The sequence below is a fragment of the Arvicola amphibius genome, chromosome 10, assembly GCF_903992535.2.
Source record: "Arvicola amphibius chromosome 10, mArvAmp1.2, whole genome shotgun sequence".
Taxonomy (NCBI): domain Eukaryota; kingdom Metazoa; phylum Chordata; class Mammalia; order Rodentia; family Cricetidae; genus Arvicola; species Arvicola amphibius.
Window position 1 is genome coordinate 71737392 of NC_052056.1, and position 21972 is coordinate 71759363.

Here is a 21972-nt window from a genome sequence, read left to right on the forward strand (position 1 = left end):
TGCATGGCGTGCCCACAAAATATCAATAAAAAGGTTAAAAAATAAACAACTGTTGGTGGAGACTGCTTGTTCATTTTCTGGCTACCCAGACATGAAATAAACACACAGAAACTATATTAATTACAATGCTGTTTGGTCAATAGCTTAAGTGTATTTCTAGCTAGCTCCATCTTAATCTGTGTCTTGCCACGTTGCCGTGACTTACCGGCAAGGTTCTGTTCACTGTCTGGCGTCTGTCTCCTGCAGCAGCTACATGGCTTCTCCCTGACTCTGCCTTCTTTCTCCCAGCATTCACTTTAGTTTTCCTGCCTGGCTCTATTCTGTCCTGTCATAGACCTAAGCAGCTTCTTTAAACAACAACAATGAAATTAGATTAAATAGAATTGAAAATTGTTGAGGGGTCAGGGCTCAGTTGTAGGCAAACATTTCTGTCCTGCAAGTCGCTCCCAGGTAAGCACACAGAGGCTTAATATTAATTACGAATGCTTGGTCAATATCTCAGACTTGTTACTAGCTCACTCTTACATTTTCAATTAGCTCATATTTTTAGCTACCCTTTGCTATATGGCTTGGTACCTTTTCTCAGTATGCATGTCCGTCTTGCTTTTCTCTGTGTCTGCTCACAGCTCCTCTGACTCTGTCCTTTCCAGCATTCTGTTTGGCTCTCTCCCTATCCTTATCCTGTCCAGCTATTGGCCAGTCAGCCTGTTTATTAAACCAATCACAGCGACATATATTCTTACAGTGTTAGGTAACATTCCACACTCAGTAGTGAAAAATAAAACATGACGGGAAAAAGAAACAAACCAAAAAAAAAAAAACCCAAGAACTGAAAACAACTTAAAGGAGAGAGGAGTGGTGGAGGGAGGAAGAGAAATATGCAGCTTGGGGAATATAAATCTAATCTCTATGTTGAGGAAACTGACTCATCTTTCTGAACTCCAAGTGAGAGACAAGCAGGTTGACCAAAGGGCGTTACAGGTTGAGTCACACAGCAGTGTGGCCCTAGACCAGGCTGGGTGGGGACACAGGTCACCTTTCCCGGTTGTCAGAAAAGAGAATAATAAAGCTACCTCTCCCTGGTTCCATCACGCCTCCATACTTGCCTTTCCGGTCCACACAGAAGAAGCTGGCCTGCCACTTTCTACTCTGATATCTGTGGTGAGTAGGAGAATGGGGGGGGGGAGAACAAATACGTAATATACACTATAGGTCGGAGAGGCAGACAAGGTGATTCACACATACAGTCCTGGCACTTGCAAGGCTGAGACAGGCAGGTCAGGAGAGTTCAGTGCCAGCTTTGGCTTCATGGCAAGTTCAAAGCCAGCATGGGCTACATGAAACTCTGTCTCAGGAGACTGAACTAAATGATGATGATGATGATGATGATGATAGGTTGGACTGAAAAGACAGTGATACCTGTTAATTGTGGTCTCACATTAGGGCCATCAGACTGAGAGAATCTTGGTTAGCTAATGGAGATAAGGACAGGGCTTCCTCAGAACACCTCCGAATTAATGCTCTTTCAATGACTGTAAGAGCTGACCCATTTTCAAGCATATCTCTATGAGTTCAAGGCCAGCCTGGTCTACAGAGCAAGGTCCAGGACTGGCTCCAACTGGGAAACCCTGTCTCAAAAAAACAAATAGCAACAAAAGTGTTGACCTATTTTTGTTAAAACACATTTTACTTTAAATAATTATTGGTTGGTTGGAAGTTGCAGAAACAACAGAAGAAGGTCCTCGTGTACCCACACCGTTTCCCATTAGCTCATCATCTGGCACGACCCAGAGACCTAGTTCAGACTCTGTGCGTGTGTGTGCCGTGTGTGTGTGTGTATGTGTGTGTGTGCCCATGTGTGTGCGTGCGTGCGTGCGTGCGTGCGTGCATGCGTGTGTGTGTGTGTGTGTGTGTGTGTGTGTGTGTGTCTGTGCCCTCACTGCATGGCTTCCTGCAGTCACCACTTCAATGAAAGTACAGAAATGGTCCACCATTAAAGGCTTCCTGCGGGGCTGGGAAGACAGCCCAGAGGTAGAGCTTAGTGAGCTCAAGGCCTGGAATCCCATCCCCAGCCACAAACCAGAAGAGACGCCTTCCTCGCGCTATATGGTTATACTCACATCTGCTCTCTTCCCCATCTTTGGGGTGTTTCCTTTTCCTAGTATACAGTTGGTAGTTCTTATTACAGTGTCAACATCTGTACTCATCTGAAACAGAAAGAACAGGTTCCTCCGTTGGTTCTCTGTTGGGAGGAAAAGAGAGCACCCAGCCATGAAGTTGGTGGGCCTTCTGTGTTCAGCAGGACGGTCTTATTCCTGTAGGACGGGCTAGTGTACGCCTAAAAAGTATATTGGCTAGTCCAGATAAGCACTCAAAACTGATAGGAACTCAACAAATATTTATCAGGTAACTACACTGACCCAGCAGGGAGGGGCACATTCCAGGGCAGGTTCCTTAAAGAGACAGAACAATTCTCTGTTTAGAGAGCCAGTGTTTTCAAATGAGCAAGGCTTAGCAAGTGTTGGTATGAGTTTCCTATTGACAGTTCCTTAATTCTTTTCCAAACAGGACACGATAGTAAAACACACTGTAGTGTGCTCCTGCAGTGTTCACGAAAGGACTCGAAGGAGGTCCCCAATCCTCACAGTCTTGAAGGCCCCCGTCAACTCTGCAGCCTGCAGAGGGAGGAGACCCATGCCAGCTGCATGGCCATGAAGTTAGTAAACAGAGTTACCAAATGGTGGGAACAATTACGTTGGCAGCGGGCACAGTGCGGAGGACTTCAACTGCAATACCTCATTTAATCTGTGTAATTACTCTGAGAGTTGGGTGATCTTATCTTCACTTCATGACTGAGAAAGTTGAGACACGCAGAACTTAAATGTTTTATTTATTGAGGCTATGTAGTGAGTGGAAGATATGGGATCTGAACTCAGACTAGTGGGCCACAGCCTTCGCCTTCATTAGGTCTCAGGTGTGATACAGGAATGGACAAAGCGCTGTCTGTTTTCCTTTTGAAGGGTCTTGCTATGGAGCCCAGACTGGCCCTGAACTTCGTATCCTCTTGCCTAGCCTTCTGAGTGCGGGCTTTATCGTGCATGCTCCACGGGACTGTTAAAAAGCACCCCATCCCTGTCCCCAAGTGCTTGTGATGAACTGATTCCTTGGGAAGCAATTGCAGGGAGATCTGCTGCTGCCATTTAATGGTTAAATGCAAGTCCATAAACATAGATGAGAGGTGACGCGTAGATCGGTCATTGTCCCCTCCTACCCCTACCTCCTCACATGGTTGTTTGAGATAGGATCTTGGTATGGAGCCCAGCCTAGTTCCAAACCTGCAATCCTCCAGCCTCAGCCCCCTGAAAATGAGGATTACAGGCATATGCCACCATACCTAAGTCAAGAAGCACTTCACATAGATACATAGACTAAATGACTAATGGTTTTGCCTGACGTTTGATGAAAATGTGGGGTGGTTTTTTTTCTTATCATTTTTAAGCTTATAAAAACAACCAGAAGCTTGATGCTTGAAGAATTTTCACTAGAAAGAGGATCACATCACTGCGGCCTACCCTGTCATTAGTGATCCACCTTCTCAGCTTCTCCAGGGCTTGCTCAAGGGCTGGGTACCTTCTCTACAGCTGGACCCCGCTCATCCACAGTTGCCTCCTAGTGCCGGGTTAGTTACTTCTCATGTAGATGTTAGAAAGATTAGAGAGATGAGGATGCCATCTTTCCCTCTAGAGAGAAGAGCTGGTGGGTGAGGCGGCATAGAGGGCCAATACTCCTGCTTGCCCCAGGCCTGGGGAGAACGTGACCTCCATCTTCAAGACCTCCATGATGCAAAGAGAGGACCAAGCAAGCTGTCCTCTGACTTCTACAAGGAAGGATGGGAACCATGGCACGCCTAACTACCTCCAATAAATAAATAAAATATAAAAACAAGAACTCAGCTATGAGGGAGACAAGAACTCTGGATAGAGAGTGGTAAAAATAGGGGTAAGTACAAAAGGCCTTTAATCTGAGGCATGGATACATTTGTAAACACAACCGTATACCTGAACTTCATCAAATGCTATTAATAAACTTTACTGACTGTTCTGAAGAAAGCGTGCATGGGAGTTCTTGTAGAAAGTGGTTTTGTCTATGCAGCCAGGGATAAATACTGACCGGATTTGTTATTTCATTCATAAAGGAGAAGGCTCGCAAATTAGGTTGATTTCAACACACCAAACCAGACAGATAGTAAACCGCCCACGAAGAATGAAACTTTTTACCCCGTCATCCTTCAGATGCAAATGAATATACGCACCGAGCAGATGTTTGTGCAAGCAGAAAATCCCAGACCTTTTATTGCAAAGGGGAGGAGCCAAAGATCCTGACAGGACTAGCAGGGTTGCCTCCCTCCCTCAGGGACTTCCTGCTGTCACTAAGTCAGGCGAGGGAGCTCACTGGGAGAAAGCCGGACTCTGCCAGGCTCTGCTGAGTGGGCCACATCCTGGTGTTCGGGACACACATGCTCTCTTGAGAGTCCCTATGCTGAGGCTGTACTTTCTTATCAGTTTGTTGTGCTTGGTGAAATCAGGTAAGTCATTTAGCCAATGCTTTTAAAAAATATTAATGGACTTTCAAAGTTCTATGTGAGCATTTTTGAGGCCAGGAACTATGGTAAAATGAACTTTCTTATACTGAATTTTTTCCCTCAATCATAGATCCTACTGTTATTTCTATGAATTAACTTGAAAAAGCTATGGTAGTATTAATTCACATCATGGCTAAATTGTGTCTTTCCACATATATGAAATTAAATACCATTTTTTAAATGTAAAAAATTGTTTTATGATGCTTAAGGCAGAGAAGGTAAGTTTTTTTTCATTTTTTTGTTTTTTCTTTTCATATATTTAGCAAGGGTAAATTATTATACTTTCGGGTATTTAGGTATATTTAAATCATTATTTAAATATTATTACAAAATCCCCTAAAATTTATATACATAAATTCCTTACAACAGTGCCTGGTATATTTATAACTTAAAACTTATTCATTACCAGGCTGGGACGTAGTTCAGTTATAGGATACACGCCTAGCATGTATGATGTTCCGGGTTCAATTTCCAATACAAAAAAGGTAATAAAAGCAAAACAAAAATATTAATCTCCATGGTGAGCTAACAAAAGGGAAATTTACTCTCAGCCCTTCTCGGAACCTACTTCCTTTCCACACAAAGCTTGTGACTGTGACTTCTGATACAGCCTTTGTTTGCTTGTTTGTTTTCCGAGACCGGGTTTCTCTGTGTAGCCTAGGCTATCCTAGAACTCTCATAGACCAGGCTGGCCTCAAACACAGAAACTGGTCAGCCTCTGTGCTGGGATCAAAGGCCTGGGCCACCGGGGCAGATATCAGACCTGTACACCGTTCACGTTCTGTGAGTTGTAAAAGCGTTGCACGTGATTTAGTCTAAGAAAATAACCTTTGTTTGGGGTAGCGGCAATGGTGCTAGTTTTAAACCTAGGACACACACTGGGCAATCACTCAACTACCAAGTTACGTTTCCAACCCCAAGAATAACTTTAAAAATGAAAAAAACAAACCAACAGGAAACCTCAGAAGCAGGGTAGATGGAGCAGAAATGGCTGCGGTCCGGGATTAGAGAAGGTCCGAATAGGAAACTATTTCTATTGCTGTATTTACTTAATATGTGTGGGTACACAAGCCGCGGTGCCCGTGTAGAGTACAGCTTGTAGGAGTCGGCTCACTCCTTCCACTGTGTGGGTGGGTACTGGATAGAACTCAGGTTGTCAGGCTTGGTATCAGCTGCCTTTACCCGCTGAGCCATCTTGCTGGCTCCAGTAATAAGCTAATTTTAATGAACGTGATCTTTGGGGCTGAGAAGATGGCCCAGTGGATAAAGCGCTTGCCAAGAAAAGATGAAACCACATAACTGCCTAAGGGGTATGGAGGCCCTCCTCCAACTTCAGAACTCTGTGGGCTGAGACAGGATCCCTATGCAAGCTGGCCAGCTGGGCTGGCTGAATCAGGGAGCTCTAGGTTCCAGCGAGAGACCCTGACTCTTTTTACCAGGTGAAGGACGATTGAGGAAAACACCTGTCAACCTCTGGCCTCCGCATGCACTAGCACCCTCGTACATGTGCACCCACACACATGTGACCATGTATACTCATTAACACACACACCACACACAGATACATATGCCAGAAAGAGGGAAAGGAAAAATACCCATTAAGTTCATTCTGATGCTTTTTAGAAATTCCCAAAGATGTTTTTCAAATGACTACTGGTGAGGGGCTTGTGAGACAGCCTTGTGGGTAAAAGCACCCACTGCACAGGCTGGGAGCTGAGTTGGAACCCCAACCTACGGAAAGGTGGAAGGGGAACACTGACTCTTCCCCAGGCATGAGCTGTGGCATGCAAGAGCCTGTGCACACGCACATGGAATAATAATGAAAATTTAAAATTTTAAAAATAAAATAATGCAAAGGATGAGCCGGTAGAACTCAATCTTGTAAACCAATCGAAACTGTTAAAATCATAAAGGCATGCTGAGAAATGAAGCTTAAATTGGCCTAGCAATTTTATATTAGTTATATTGGGATTTATTTCCAGCCCTCCTCTTGACGGCATCACTTCAAGTCTTTGTCCAACCATAGGTGGTAAATAGTACTGTCTTGGTCTGTCATAGACATCAACAATTGCTATGTGGCATCTACTGTGTGCCAAGGCTCTGGAGACCTCCTAGGCATCATTTATGATTCTTAGACCAGTCCTGACAGTCTGGGGGCTTGGGTAAAGTGAGTGAGGTGGACAGCATTTCCCAGAACAACATGTACAACACCAAAACTCGGAAGTCAAGCGATTGTTCATTTTCTGGAGATTTTCATGTGTCTGAGTGTTTTTCCGAATGTATTCTGTGCACTGTGTGAATGCAGTGTTCACAGAGGCCAGGGGAAGGCGCCCTATCTTCGGAGATTGGAGTTACAGAAAGTTGTGAGCCAAGGTGTGGGTGCTAGCAGTCCTCAAGAGGAGCAGCCAGTGACCTTATCTGCGGAGCCATCTCTCCCGAGCCATGCTTGTTAACTTAAAAGTTACATATAAGTGATTATCTGTGTATGTGTGCATGTGTGTGCATATATACACAAACCACAATGTGCTAGTGAAATTCAGAGAACAACTTGCTGGCATCCAGCTCTCTCCTTCCCACTGTTTGGGTTCCGAACTCAGGTCACTAGGCTTAGCAGTAGGCGCCTCTACCCACTGAGCCATCACGCCTAGTGAATGATGCTATAATGCAATATTTAAAAGATCAAAAGTATTGCAAATAAATGCATAGTGAGCAAAAGGTTAAAAATTTACTTAAAGATAGACCACTTTTTGGTCTATCACCTGCACTGCTGGTGAAAAGAGTCATTTTAAATCAGCAACCTGTTACTTGGTGGCCCTGGCTGCCTTTACTTCCTTGTGCTGCAGTTTATGAGTGTTGTTGATGCTGTGTAAACAGACCTAATCACATAGCTTTATTGAGAGAGTCCCTTCCCTTTTTTTCGCTTTATGGTAGATTGTTGGTGAACTGTGTGCAGTTGATTCAAAATACCAAAGGATATTTGTATGTGCGTGCGCGCGCGGTGCTGAGGATCGAACCCAGGGCCTCACAAGCGCTACCTCTGAGCCATACCTCAGCTCTGTAATGAGTGTATTGAATTCATTTCTTTGTGGCTGTGACATAATACCTGGCAGAAGCAACTTAAGTGAGGAAGAGTTTCTCTGGCTCACGTGCAAAGGCAAGCAGACGTTGTCCTTCATGGTGGGAAGGCAGGGCACCTTGGGACGTTGATGGTTGGGGTGGAGCTCTTGATGTTGCTACACCTGAGCAGGTCAGGAAGCAGAGAGCTGGGACTGGAAGGGTGCCCAACCTCTAATCCTCAAGGCCTAGATCTCAGGGACACTTCCTTCAGCTAGGACCCACTTCCCAAGGGTTCTACAGCCTCTTCAAACAGTGCCACTGTTTGGGAACAAGTGTCTGAACACATGAACCTGTGGAAGACATTTCACGTTCAAATAATTACATGTGTGTAAGGACACAAGTTTTTGGCTTCAAATTCAACTTGCCTCTGTGTAGCATTTCCTCAGAGATTAGCATTGGGATGGTCGTTTTATAAATGCAAGATGGAGGCACAAGAGAAGTTAGGCAATTGACTATGCCAGCTTATATAGCTAGTGAATGGTGGTCTGACTCTCACACCCACACTTTCCCCAAATCTGTATTGGGTTTTCATCAAGACACCGTACAAAGCAAACGTTGTAGGGAACCAAATGGTAAATACGTAAAACTTATATGATACTCACGCCCACTTAACTCAGCTAGTACAGCAGGGGAGCATCCATGGACGGTATGTACGTAGGCCTGGACAAATAATAAGAAAATGCAATGGGACTGCAGGCCAGTGGGACTTCCATGTAGCTCAGTTGATAAAGCACTTGCTTAGCTTGCATGAGGCTCTGGGTTTGATTCCCCAGCACTGCAAAATCTGGGTGTGGCATCCAGCACCTCTAATCCCAGCACACAAGAAGTGGATGCAGGAAGATCAGAAGTTCAAGATCATCCTCAGCTACATAGTGAGTTCAAGTCCAGCCTGAGCTACACAGGGTAAAAAGATTGTTGATGATTGCCCTGATTTTCTACTTGAATCTGTTTTTTTTAACATAAAGAATAATCATGCCACCTCTGACTAGAATGCAGGTCCTTCCTTGAAGGGTATTGTACACGGAGTCCATTTTGCTGTAATTTTCCAGTCGTTTGTAAGAAATGTTATTTCAGGATAAGTAGTCCAGAAGGAACAGGCATAGTTTCTCCTGTTTCAGTGAACTGTGAGAAAAGGTGAAGCTTGAAAAACCAGTTTACTACACTCTGTGGTTACCTACTCGGACTCTGAATAACCTTGACTTTGTAAGAAACAAATAAAATAGGCCAAAAGTTGTTTGCCTTTGGGAGGCATAAAATAGTTCGTAGCTTTAAATACACTAGCATAAACTAAGACATACGGAACTCTCTGTGTGTGAGGCCACTGAACTCACTAGTTTCTCACAGTGTCTCCTGTTCATATGTATGCTCTCCAAATTGCTGAGAATTTCACTCCAGTGAAAAGTTCCAATACCGGGAACACATTTGCTACAACAAGAACAGCAGCAACTCAATACCCGACCCCAAGTAGCTTAAACTCACTTCTGACATGGTCCACGATACCTCAAACTCATTGTTTTCTTTTTAAAATGTTTGGTTCTGGGAACCAAAGCTGGAGCTCAGTGGTGGGATGCACAAGGCCCCGAGTTGGCCATCGACACTGCAGAATTACTAATGGGCTGGAGAGACGGCTCAGTGCTTAAGAGCGCGTGTTGCCTTCCCAGAGGACCTGGGTTTGATTCCCATTACCCACATGGCTGCTCATAACCATTTGGAACTCCAGTTCCAGGGGATCTGATGCCCTCTTCTGACCTCTGGGGATAATAAACATGTACATGATATACTCATAAAACATTTTTTCAAGGAGAAAAAATAATTAGGAAAAAATTAATAAACAATAAGTTTAATTTCGAACCAGGCATGGCTTTACATGCCCACAATTCAAGGACTAGGGAGGCTGAGGCAGAAGCATCATGACCTTGAAGCCAAAAAAATCCAAACCAAGGGGACTAGTGAGATGGCTTAATGGTTAAAGGCACTTGCTGCCAAGCCTGCTAACCAGAGTTCCATCTCCAGAACCCACATGGTGGGAGGAGAGAGTCAGCGACTATCTGATCTCCACACCAGGACACGTGTGTCACTCCTCATTAGTGTAATTTAGGCCAAAGGAAGCAACCAGCCCAACAGCTCTATTAGCAGGATCCAGGGGAAGGGAAGAGTAGGCAAGAATATGTCCCAGCATGCTGCAGAGCTGGCCCCCAAGAAAGGAAGGGTTAGAAAGACTGGGCAGGACAAGCCTCTGTCTCAACACAGTTCAGAGACTACTTCAGACAGACTGACGATGAATGCCCGAGACAAAGTTACCTGTAAGGAGACAGCTTTCATGGGATAGAGGTGTGTCATTGTCCCTGTTCTATTGCTGTGAAGAGACACCATGACCAAACTAACTCTCATAAAAGAAAGTATTTAATTAGGGGCTTGCTTACAGTGTCAGAGGTTAGTTCATTGCTGTGTCAAGAAGCAGACAGGCAGTCGGGCGTGGTGCTGGAACCGTAGCTGAGAGCATTACATCCGGATCTACAGGCAGAGGGAAAAGGGGGGATGGAGGAGGAAGAGAGAGAGAGACAGAGAGAGAGAGAGACACACACACACACACACAGAGATAGAGAGACAGAGAGAGAGAGAGACAGAGAGACAGAGAGACAGAGAGAGAACACCTAGCATGGGCTTTTGAAACCCCAAAGCTCACCCTCAGTGGTACATCATCTCCAACAAGGCCACACCTCCTAATCCTTTCCAAACCGTCCATCAACTGGGTACTAAGCATGCAGTTATATGGGCCATGTCCATTCAAAAGACCACAGGATGTTCAGAGTAACTGAATTCCAAAATAATCAGAAAAAGACAGGTGCAATTTCTCATGTTCCAGATAGACGGGGTTAAAGGAAAGTGGCATGTCAGGAGGCATGGAGAAGTCCCCCATGCTTTCTACAGTTTCCTCCCCACCCTCTGTAACACGTTCTCATGATAGCCCAGGCTAACCTTCAGCTCATCAATCTCCTGTCTCTCAGGGACCCAGATGAATGTGTGGCTTCTAACCCACTGGCCTAAGGGTCATGTGTCTTAAGACCTAGTAATAATGAAGTAGTCCTCTTCTCGGTAAAGGGACATCTGTCTTCCCCAGTACGACCTCACTCAGGATCAATCCCAGCCACATTCCTCTCTTGGACAGACAAGCAGTGTGTGAAAAACATCATGATTTCCCCAGGCCACCTAGAGAGTCTTCTGGTGTCCCGTGGTGTCCCAAGATTCCCTTGCCTTTTGGTGGCCCATTGCAAGTTTGTGGTCTTCTCCTCCTGTTCCATCCCTGGTCCCTTACCACCTGTCTGACTTGCCCCAAAAGATGCTTTCCGGCTTGGTATTGCGACTTGTGCTCCCAAGCGAGTTGCCCTCATTCAGTGAAGCAGAATGTGGGATAGTGCCTATGGGGTGGTTTGCAAATAATTGTATTTCAAATAATGTGGTTTCTGGTCATTATATTGTGTTTGGAAATCAATTAGAATTTTCACCTTTTGTAAGTGGACTTTTCTGTCAGACTGCAGGTTGTTCTGTCCCACCAGTCCCTTCCAAATAACCACACAGAGACTTAATATTAATTATAAATGATTGGCTAATAACTTAGGCTTGCTACTAACTAGCTTTTACAACCTAAATTAACCTGTATTTCTTATTTAAGTTCTATCACATGGCTCATGGCTTGTTTCATCATTTTGTACATGTCCTGCTTCCTCTGAGTCTGGCTGGCAACTCCCCAGACTCTGTCCTTCTTCCCAGCATCCTCTCTGTCCTGAAAAATCTTGCCTAGCTATTGGCCACTCAGTTTGTTATTCCCCAGTGAGAGTTATACATATTCACAGTGTACAGAAGGATTTTTCCACAGCACACCTTTATTTGTCTCTCTGCCTTTTGTCTCCTGGTGTCTGGAGTTGGCACAGGGCCCTGTTCACACGTGTTCCACCTCTGAGCAGCTTCCCAAGGCCTCTTCTAGCACCTCTTGACCAAAGCATTATGTACGACTGCAAAAGCCAGATTCTGTCAAATTCCAAACCCAGGGACCGCGGAACTCTTCATTTACCTCTTTTATCTCTACACACACACACACACACACACACACATATTACATGAATATATTGCTGCATGAATATATGCATGTGTGTGCCTCATGCCTCTGGAGGCCAGAAGAAAGCAGCAGAACTTTCTTTGTAACTGGAGTTACAGAAAGTTGTGCGCTGCCACGTGGATGCTGGGTAACAAAACCGGGTCCTCTGCAAGAGCACTAGTGCCCTAAGCGGCTGAGCCTTCACCCCAGCCCCTATCTCTGTCCTCTTCCCATTTGACCTTTGATTTATTTCAAAATCTCCTCCGTTCCCCTTTGAACCAAAACCTCAAGCATCTGCCTACACTTGCTCCTTACTTCCTTTCTTCCCTTCCCTGCGTCTCCTCCCTTTTTTTACTGCCCCTCCTCTCTCCTCCCCTCCCCTCCCCATTCCTTTCTACCTCCCTCTTTTGTACTACTAGGTACATTAATCCATACTGCTAGGCTCATGCTGTAGCACTAAGCCACATCTCCAGCTCTGCTTCTGTCCGCCACCTCCTCTTCTTTCTTACAGGGTCTTACTCTGTAGCCCAGGCCAACCTTGAACTCACAGAGATCCACCTCCCTCTGCTTCTTGAATGCTGGGATTAAAAGCATGCGCCACCATATCTGGCCAACTTTACCTTTTGATGTCCTTGTTCACAGCCTATCTGCTCCTCTGCCCATCACCATTGCATCTCTGCCCTTTCCTTCTTTCTGCTTATTTGGAAAGAACTGAACACTTTTAGAAAAGCTACAGGAATAAGGGAGCACACAGAACAGCAGCAAATCTTTGCATAGGTTTCCTTACTGGTTCTTTGTGGAACTTCCTGGGCCTCCCACAGCCTGTGCTCAATCACTGAGCCCACACTGCAGCCCTGGACCGATTTATTCTTAACACTTTGACACACATTTCATCATCAGTTAGCTATCTATTTCTACTTTCTGAATCATTTGTCAAGAAGTCTGGCCCTGTACCTTCAAATGCTTTAGTTATAGTTTCTAAGCATTGGGCTTTTCTCTTTTATGATGTCTTAGTCACTGTTCTGTTGCTGCAAAGAGACCCAATGACCACAGCAAGGTCTCTAAGGGAAGTGTTTAACTGGGAGCTTGCTTACAGTTTGAGAGGTTTGTCAGCTATCATCATGGTGGGGGTATAGTTACAGGCATAGCAGGCTTGGGCTGTAGGAATAGTTGATAGCTACATCCTAAACTGCAGGCAGAGGGATTGTGGGAGGGAGGGAGGGAAGGAGAGGAGAGAGAGAGAGAGAGAGAGAGAGAGAGAGAGAGAGAGAGAGAGAGAGAGGAGTTACACTGTACTTTTGAAACTTCCAAGTCCATCTGCAGTGACACACTTCCTTCAACAAGGCCATCCATCTGCAATGACATACTTCCTTCAACAAGGCCACCCCCTCTCCAACAAGGCCACACCCACTCCAACAAGGCACAGGTCCTAAATGCTTCTCAAACAGTGGTCTGTGGTGCGTGGGTTGGTCCAAGAGAGAAGACACTTCAAGATGAAATTTTAAGGCCTGTGTGGCTGCAAGAAGGTCCAGCGTCCGATGAACTGAACCCCAAACAGCCGGACAAAGGCATATTTATTGATTTATTGATTGTTACACAAGGTTGGTTTTGAGGTAAAGTATTTCCTCATACCAAGGACCTATCTAATCTGTTCGTCTCTCTAAAGGAAAGCATCACATGCCCCCACGACTTTAGTCCTTTATGGTGTACCATTTTCAGTACACAATAATCCAAGAGCCTCAGGTGGGCCTGAGGCATCTTGTGACCAAAGTCAAGGGATGGCTGCGACGCCCCTTCAGGAAAACAATTCCACAGGTCATGGAAAATGACCACTGTATTCCATAAAAATTCTTTGCTGCTTTCTACAATGATTTTTCAAGGTCAAAGTTCTTCCAGAAAGCAGCTATTCAAAGGTCTGCCCCAGTGACACTGACTGCTAAGTCCACTTCCTGATGACTAAGCATTCACATATATGCGCCTACGGGAGCCGAAACACCACACTAACCATCATGTGACTATCTGTCTCCGTGAACTGATAGCCGAGGCCACTCTTATACCTGATTGTCTAGATATCAATTTTCCAACTGACCTAGTTTATTTTTATTGCATTTTTCCTTCTACCGCAAGAGCTACCCTAGGGCAAAGTCATTATCCTGTCTCTGGAATCCTTTAATCTAGAACATTCCCACAGCCCTCCTACACTATTTATTAAGGTGATCCTTCGTCAAGAAAACAGACCGTTGTTCTCACTTTATATTGATGTGGTGCGCTGTCACTGTTGGGTTCCAGTTCCAAGGTCAGCACTGGGACGGTGACACTGTGGCCTCGTCATCCTCAGTCATTATAGACACACAAAGTTCACCAGCCCTTCTGCAGTGCCCCGGGGTGGTGACTGAGCAAGCTTGCCCAGTTGCTCCACGATATTGTTGCTGGTTCTTCCTTAGCGACTGGAGGCAATCTTCAAGAACTTCTTACTGAGTGACATTCCCAGCGAGATGCCCCAAGCCAGGCATGCTACAGTCCTAGAACTTAGGAGGGTGAGATAGGAGGGCTGCAGATGTGGGGGCTAGATTGGACTACGGAGCAAGTCTAAAGCCGGACTTACTTAATATGGCTTTCATATTAAGATCCGGACTCAAGCGGCAATGAAAAGATCTTCCAGGTTTGTGCTGTGTCTTCCTTGAGCCCAACTTCTTTCCAGGGCTGTTCTGCAGAGTGAAGGTGTTGTTGGCTTTTTATTTTACTCTTTGGCTTTTTGACTCTTTGTTCTTTGCTCTTTAAGGACCAGCTCTCCAGCTCCCAAATAAACACACGAAGGAGACTTATTTTTACTTATGAATACCTGGCCTTTGCTTGTCTTATTTCTAGCCAGCATTTCTCAAATTATCCTTCTACCTTTTGCCTCTAGACATTTACCTCTCTCTATTTCTGTATATCTTTTCTTTCCTTCTTATTTCATGTCTGGTCATGGGACTAGGGTTCTTGATCTCTTCTCCCAGATATTTCCTTCTATTTATTCTCTCTGCCTGCTGGCTCTGCCTGTCCTCTCTCCTGCTTTGCTATTGGCCATTCAGTGCTCTATTAGACCAATCAGGTATTTTAGACAGGCAAAGTAACACAGCTTCACAGAATTAAACAAATGTAATATAAAAGAATGCAACACATCTTTGCAACATTAAATAAATGTTCCACATCATAAACAAATGTAACACATCTTAAACTAATATTCTGCAACACAAAGGCTTGACAGGAGAGCTTGAGGAGCTGAGAAGAAAGGGGGGCATCACCAGCTGACATGGCCTGCAGTTTCAGGTGCTCAGGGCAGGGCACACACACTACCACTGTCGCAGCTGAGGGTGCTGCACAAGAGACCATGAAGACCCTTTGATGACTCTTGTGCTGTGTTTTGTCTCTCTGAGAACACACAGGTTAGAAATTACCATTCAACAGGTCTCACAGGACAGACACACCCATGCACAACACCCAGAATACATCCTGAAAGGGATTTCACTGTGTTCTAAGTCCATCACAGGCGCTGATGCAGTTGGGGAGTGAGGATAGGCTTATGGCTGGAAGGGCAGCAGAGGCTTCATTGAGCTAACTTGTGGTTTTGACCTTGAGAGAGTCTGGAGAAAGACGTCTAGAGCAGCCAGGGGTCATTGCTTAGAAATACTTGAACAAGCATGACTTTCCAATTTCATGCAGGTAGATCCAGGCCCTTGTGAGGTGCTGTGAGGAATTGTAAGTGCCCCAAGGAGTGGATCATGGCACTTTTCTGCCTGATACCCTGCTTAGGAGACACTGCATGATGCCATCTTGTTCTGATTTCCAGACACGGATGAAACATGCCCGTCCTTCACCAGACTGAGCTTTCACAGTGCAGTGATTGGCACAGAACTAAAGGTGAGGCTGATGCTCTACACACAGAGAAACCAGCCCTGTGCACAGCTCATCAACTCCACGGCTCTGGGGAGCCTAAATGTGACCAAGAAAACCACCTTCATCATCCATGGCTTCCGGCCAACAGGCTCCCCTCCTGTTTGGATGAAGGAGTTGGTCCTGAGTTTGCTCAATGTAGAAGAGATGAACGTGGTGGTTGTTGACTGGAACCGAGGAGCGACCACCGTGATATACACCCACGCCTCTGACAAGACCAGAAGAGTAGCTCTTATTTTGAAGGAATTTATCGACCAAATGCTGGTAAGACAGACATCCTCTTAGATGACCGTGGATGCTTGTTTGGGAGCTTAAAGCCAAAGGGGCATCACTTGGTTGGATGGTGGGGGACGTTTGAAGAAACACTGTGCCAATATGAGTAGACCCAGGGAAGAAGGTGTGGCTGCTCCCATTGCCCACCTCACGAGGAAGGGTTATTGTAAATGCTGTAAATTTTATGGCCTCACACTCTTCTGTAGATGATGGCAAAAAGCCTTGTGAAAGGAGCTTCGTCTTGCAGCCTGCCTCTGCCTCCAAAGGGCTGGAATTAAAGGCGTGCGCCACCACAGCCCAGTGGAGCTGCCCTTTGTAAACAATAGCAAAAGCACTGCTTGTGGTGACCACTGTGTCTGGTGGTGACATGAGCTGTATATGAGCTCCTCATCAAGCAGGTAATGTGTGGGTGGCTCAGAGCGAGCTGTTCAGCAGCCTGTCATCAGGGTCATATCCCCTCCCCCACTTTCTGGAATCCCTAAATATGTCCCTGCTTGGTGACCAGCAGTCAGGATGGAGACACCAAAAGACACACATTTGTGGCTAGGTTGGTTTGAATCCTGCTTTGTACTGTTTTCCTTGGGCCAGATGACTTCAACTCTGGGCTTTGATTTCCTCATTTGTGTACTAAAGTAGTAGAATCGGCATTATGGGGTGCTGTAATGGTCCCTGCTTTTCTGTCGTGCTGGGAACTGAACCTAAGGCTTATGACATATGAGGCAGGTGCTCTCCACTGAGCTACTTCTCCAGCCTGCTTGTGACATTTACATAAGACCATAGGGGCTCAGGAGTTGGCTCAGTTGGTAAATACTTGGTGTGCAGATATGAAGACCCCCCAGAGTTCACTCCCCAGAACCTATACGAAAACTCCAGGCACAGCAGTGCACAGTGCCTGCCTGTCATCCGGGACCCCAGGAAGAGGAGAGAGGAGAATCCCTAGGGCTTGCTGGCTGGTCTACAAGTCAGCCATCTCCAGGTTCACTGAGAAATCCTGTCTCAAAAAAATAAGGCAGGGCACAATTGAGGGAGGCATCTGACTTAAAAGGGAAGATTTATTTTTTTTTCCTTTAAAAATATCTCCACGTATTTTGCCTGCATGCATACATGTATGCCACATGCATGTCTGGTGCCTATGGAAGTCAGGAGAGGCATCAGATCCCCTTAAACTGAGTTATATACAGTTGTGAGCTGCTGTTTGGGGGCTGAGAATTGAACCTGGCTCCTCTGTAAGAGCAACAAGTGTTCTCAACCACTGAGCCATCTCTCCATGAGACCTTTCGCCCTCTGGACTGCACACATAAGTGTATAGATGTGTGTGCATGCCCACTCACAAAAGAGTGAGACAGCAGATGGAGGGTACTCAAGAATATCCCTCCAAAGTAGACATCCCCGCAAGTGCTGTCCATTTCCTGAACTCTCACAACTTATGAATGGAATTCTAGGCCAACGGAGCATCTCTGGACAACATTTATATGATCGGAGTGAGTCTAGGAGCGCACATATCTGGATTTGTGGGAGAAATGTACGCTGGGAAGCTGGGAAGAATCACAGGTAAGGTTCATATCAGTGACCAGGGTCTCACCTGGGCAGCTGCTCTCTGGGAGAGAACCGAACAGGCAACCTAATCCTTGATAACATTAACCTCAGCCTGTGACTTAATAAAATAAATGTAGTACGTTTTACAAATTGTGGTGTGTCATAGAAAAGCTTGACGGTGACTTTATTTCTCTTATATTCCCCCTCCCCGCCCCAGCAATATCCCATGGGATATTGATCTGTTACCTTGATTGTTCTTAATTCAGGCTGGCCTGAACTATATATAGTTAGAACTCTCCAGGCGTGGCTGCGGACTCGCTGCGGGGAAAGGGATGTGGCAGCTGGGCCTGGCTGTCTATAAAGATCAGCTTTCTAGCAAACTCAACATGAAAACACGCTGAACTGCAGCAGGTCAAACCCTAAAGGACAAGGACTTCTTTTCCGGACCTCTTGCCTGGAGCTTAGGAATTTTCCACAGCTGCTCACACTCCATCCTCACGCCAGGGGGTCGGGGAGATAGACGTGTATAGGAGGAGAGGAAATGTAGATGATTCAAAACATATACCTGGGGGTACGCTCACCACTCCAGCACCCCCCCACCATTGGCGGGCAGTGCTTCCCAAAGTTTGTCTTGGGTGTTTTCTTTTCTTCCACTTTTCCCAGAGGTCAAAGCTGCCTCAATTACCCAACTGACACACACTTTTCTAGGGAAACAAAGTAGTTTTCAAAGTTCAATTATCAGTATATTTTACAAAACAATGTGTCTTTGTGGGGGGAGGGGAGAAAGGAGAGGGGGAGGGAGGGAGAGAGATCAGCTGGTTCAGGTTGGTGTCACTTTAGGAGTCCCTTTCCTGGTAGGTGGGACTGTTTTGTTCCAAGGCTGTGTTGAAGTGGGGTGTCGTGCGGGGTGTTGACTTATAGCAATTGCTGGCTTCTGTGCTGACTTCCTCCGTAGTGACTAATCTCAAGCTGCCAACTTGATGTCATTGACCAGAGCTAAGAAGAAATGGGCCAAATCCACGCTTGGGCCAAGTGTTTTCTACTCAAGTGCCTTATTCTCTCCTGTGCCCCTTGACAGATCTGTCCTCCCAACTGCTGTGAATTTCAATGGACCTAACCTCTAACTATGGAAATTCCCCAAGCCAGGCTTTCTGCTACTCTAGGTCCATGTGACCTGTCCTATGACCTGGACACAAGTCAATTTTCTACCTTCATGATGTCCCCAGTTCTCATCAGCTCTGAGCCTCAAGTTTAGTGCCCACAGCCTCAGGAGAATTCTCTGCCCCAGTATCCTTTCTTGGCTTGGGTGTGCTCACTGGATCACGGGGTGGGAATGTGATCTATCACCCAAGGCCACAAGTCACTATTATTTCCTGAGACAAGCACAGGTCAGCCTGTTGGCTTTGCCATTTTCCTCTCTTACGGTTCTGTTCTCCAGGCATACTTCTCAGTTTGACTTCTCTTTTGATTCACTCTCATTCATTCATTCATTCATACATTTGGCTCTGGGATGAATCCTGAGTCAGGTATGCCAGGCTCAGGATCTGTCATGAGATGCTCCCAGGATCAGGAGTCCATATTTCAGCATGCAGATGCAGGTGGTCTGGCCACCACCCTTGGAAAAACAACACATTAGCCATTAGCTGCACATGGCCACTGGACACTTGAAATGCACCCAGTACAGACTGAGATGGGCTGTAGGTGCCGCGTATGCTCTGGCTTTTGAAGACTAAGTTTCAGAAAAAAAAAAAAAAAAACCAAAAATAAAACAGAAAGCAAATCTCACATTTAATATTGGTTACGTTGAAATGCCAGTTTTTAGATTCTTTTTGTTTGGGGTTCTTTTTGTTTGGGGTTTGTTTGTTTGTTTGTTTTTGTTCCTCTGAAACAGGGTATCTCTCTGCAGTCCAGGTCTAGAAACTTACACTAGGCTCAGACTGGCAGTAAGTCCATGGCAATTCTCCTGCCTCAGTCTCCTAAGTGCTGGGGTTACAAGTGTGATCAATATACCAGACCTGGCTGGTTTTGTTTTGTCTATTATTTTAAACTTTTAAATAATATTTTCTCGTTAATAGTTAAAATAATTAAATATTTAATATTATATTTAATATTTAATTAAGACATTAACTAGTTTTAATTGTAAACATAATAGTTTTTTTTTACTTTCTATATATTTTGTTTGTGTGTATATGTGTGTGGGTGCGTATGTGTGGCACAGCACACTTGTAAAAGCCAGAGGATAGTTCACAAAGTCAGGGCTCCACATTGCATAGGTCCTGGGGTTGAACTCAGGCTCAGGCTTGGTGGCATGAGCCTTTACCCACCGAGCCATCAATGACCCATTTTTGTCTTTTTGAGAGAGGATGTGCCTCTGTATCTGTTATGCCCAAATCATGGAGTCCCCCAAAAACTAACTAGGAGACTGAGTCCTGTATGTAAAAGCCAAGAGCCTTTCTTCAAGCTTAAGCTTGGACTCCCCATCTGTCCGACGCAGCGGCTGAGAGTCCCAAGCACAGTCAGGGTAGGGTTTTTACCATAATAGAGGCTGGGATGAGGGGATTTCCAGGGTTCAGGACCCTGAATGGCTGACATTTGTCTAGGGGTCTGGGCAAAAGGAGAAGAGGTGAGTCCTGGGCTCAAGAACATCTTGTGGTCTTATCTAATCTTATCTAATGGTTGGGGTGTCAGGTACTTCCCTTTATATACCCCTCCTTGGGTAGTGTCAGCTTATGGCTTTTCCTGGAACCTGGTGTTGCCTCCGTGGCAGCTAGCCGTGTGGCCTGGGCCCCATTATGTGTGACCAGGTTGCCCTGGGCCCCACAGTATCCAGACTAGTTTTGAACTCACTCGTACCCCAAGCTGGCCTGAATCTGAGATAGTCCTGTCTTAGCCTCTTAAGTTCTCCCATGTCTGGTTTAAAGTTTAATTTTCTATTCTCTTTGGTTTTACAAGACAGAGTTACTCTGTGTAGCCCTGCTATCCTGGAACCCACTCTGTAGATCAAGCTAGACTTGAACTCAGATTTACCTGCCTCTTTCTCACAAGTTTGGGATTAAAGGCATACACCACCACATTCAGATGAAATTTAAATTTTTTTAATTTAATGTTTTGTATTCTGGGCATTGAACCCATGGCATCACTGTATGTAAGGTAGCCTTATGCTCTTTTGCAAAAAAAAAAAAATAGTTTTAAATTGTGTGTGTGTGTGTGTGTGTGTGTGTGTGTGTGTGTGTATGTGCCAGTACCGTGTCTGCAGGTCCTACAGTGGGCAGAAGAGGGCATCAGATCTTCTGGTTGTGTGCTGGGCCCTCTAGAAGAGCAACATTCTGCTGAGGTACTCCCAGTCATATAGTTCGAGAGGGGAGAAGACGAAGAAGGAAGAAAGGAGAAAGAAAGGAAGAAAAAAGAAAGAAAGAAAGAAGAAGAGAAGAGAGAGAGAGAGAGAGAGAGAGAGAGAGGCGAAAGAGAAGAAAGAGAGAGAGAGAGAGAAGAAAGAGAGACAGAAAGAGAGCGAACGAGAGAGCTCATCTCTATCTCTCCTCTCTCTATCTATCTCTCCTCTACCCTCTCTCTCCCTCTCCCTCTCTCTCTCTCTCTCTCTCTCTCTCTCTCTCTCTCTCTCTCACACACACACACACACACACACGAGTGCCCTTCATGCCAGAAGAGGGCACCAGATCCTATTATAGATGGTTGTGAGCCACCTTGCAGTTGCTAGGAATTGAACCTGTGTCATCTGGAAGAGCAGCCAGTGCTCTTAACCACCAAACCATCTTTCCAGCCCCTTTCATATTCTTAAAATCAAGTCCCCATTTGTTTTCAAAGCATTTTAGTCTGGGAGATGGCTCAGCAGATAAAGCACTTGCCAAGCAAGTATGAGAGCCAGAGTTTGGATCCCCAGCACTGACATAAACCCCGGGAGTGGTGGTTCACCTATAATGCCAGCATTGGGCTGACAGAGGAAGGAGCAAGTTAGCAAGCTGGACTAGACTGGGTTCAAGTGAGAGACCCTACTTTAATATAGAAGATGGAGGGGGATGGAGGAAGACAACCAATGACAAACTCTGGACTCCATACGCATCCAGACACAGACATAGACACACAGACACATAGGTACACATACACTTGCATATATATATATATATATAATATTAATATATATACTAATACACACACACACATATATACATGCAACACACACATTCTAGGTGACTGCTAAAAACTTTTAATTACAGATATGGGTTCAGGTTCTGGACCATAATTTTACTTCCATTTTATAAGTCCTGGGGTGTGGCTGGCATACCCACTCCTCTCAATACCCCAAGCTAAATGTTTTATCCAAGTCTACAGGAGGCTCCCAGCCGGGGTACTC

The 21972-nt window shown here is 45.4% G+C and overlaps 1 protein-coding gene across 1 annotated transcript in view; it reads left to right on the plus strand.

Moving 5' to 3' along the window:
* The window catches only part of Liph (lipase H), a 49415-nt gene that overhangs the window by 1842 nt on the left and 25601 nt on the right, over window positions 1-21972 (plus strand). Inside the window, exons 3-6 of the mRNA XM_042055827.1 lie at window positions 3546-3679; window positions 4362-4585; window positions 15688-16055; window positions 17507-17615. Of these exons, the coding sequence (XP_041911761.1) occupies window positions 3546-3679; window positions 4362-4585; window positions 15688-16055; window positions 17507-17615 (835 nt within the window). The remainder of the gene's footprint in view (window positions 1-3545; window positions 3680-4361; window positions 4586-15687; window positions 16056-17506; window positions 17616-21972) is intronic.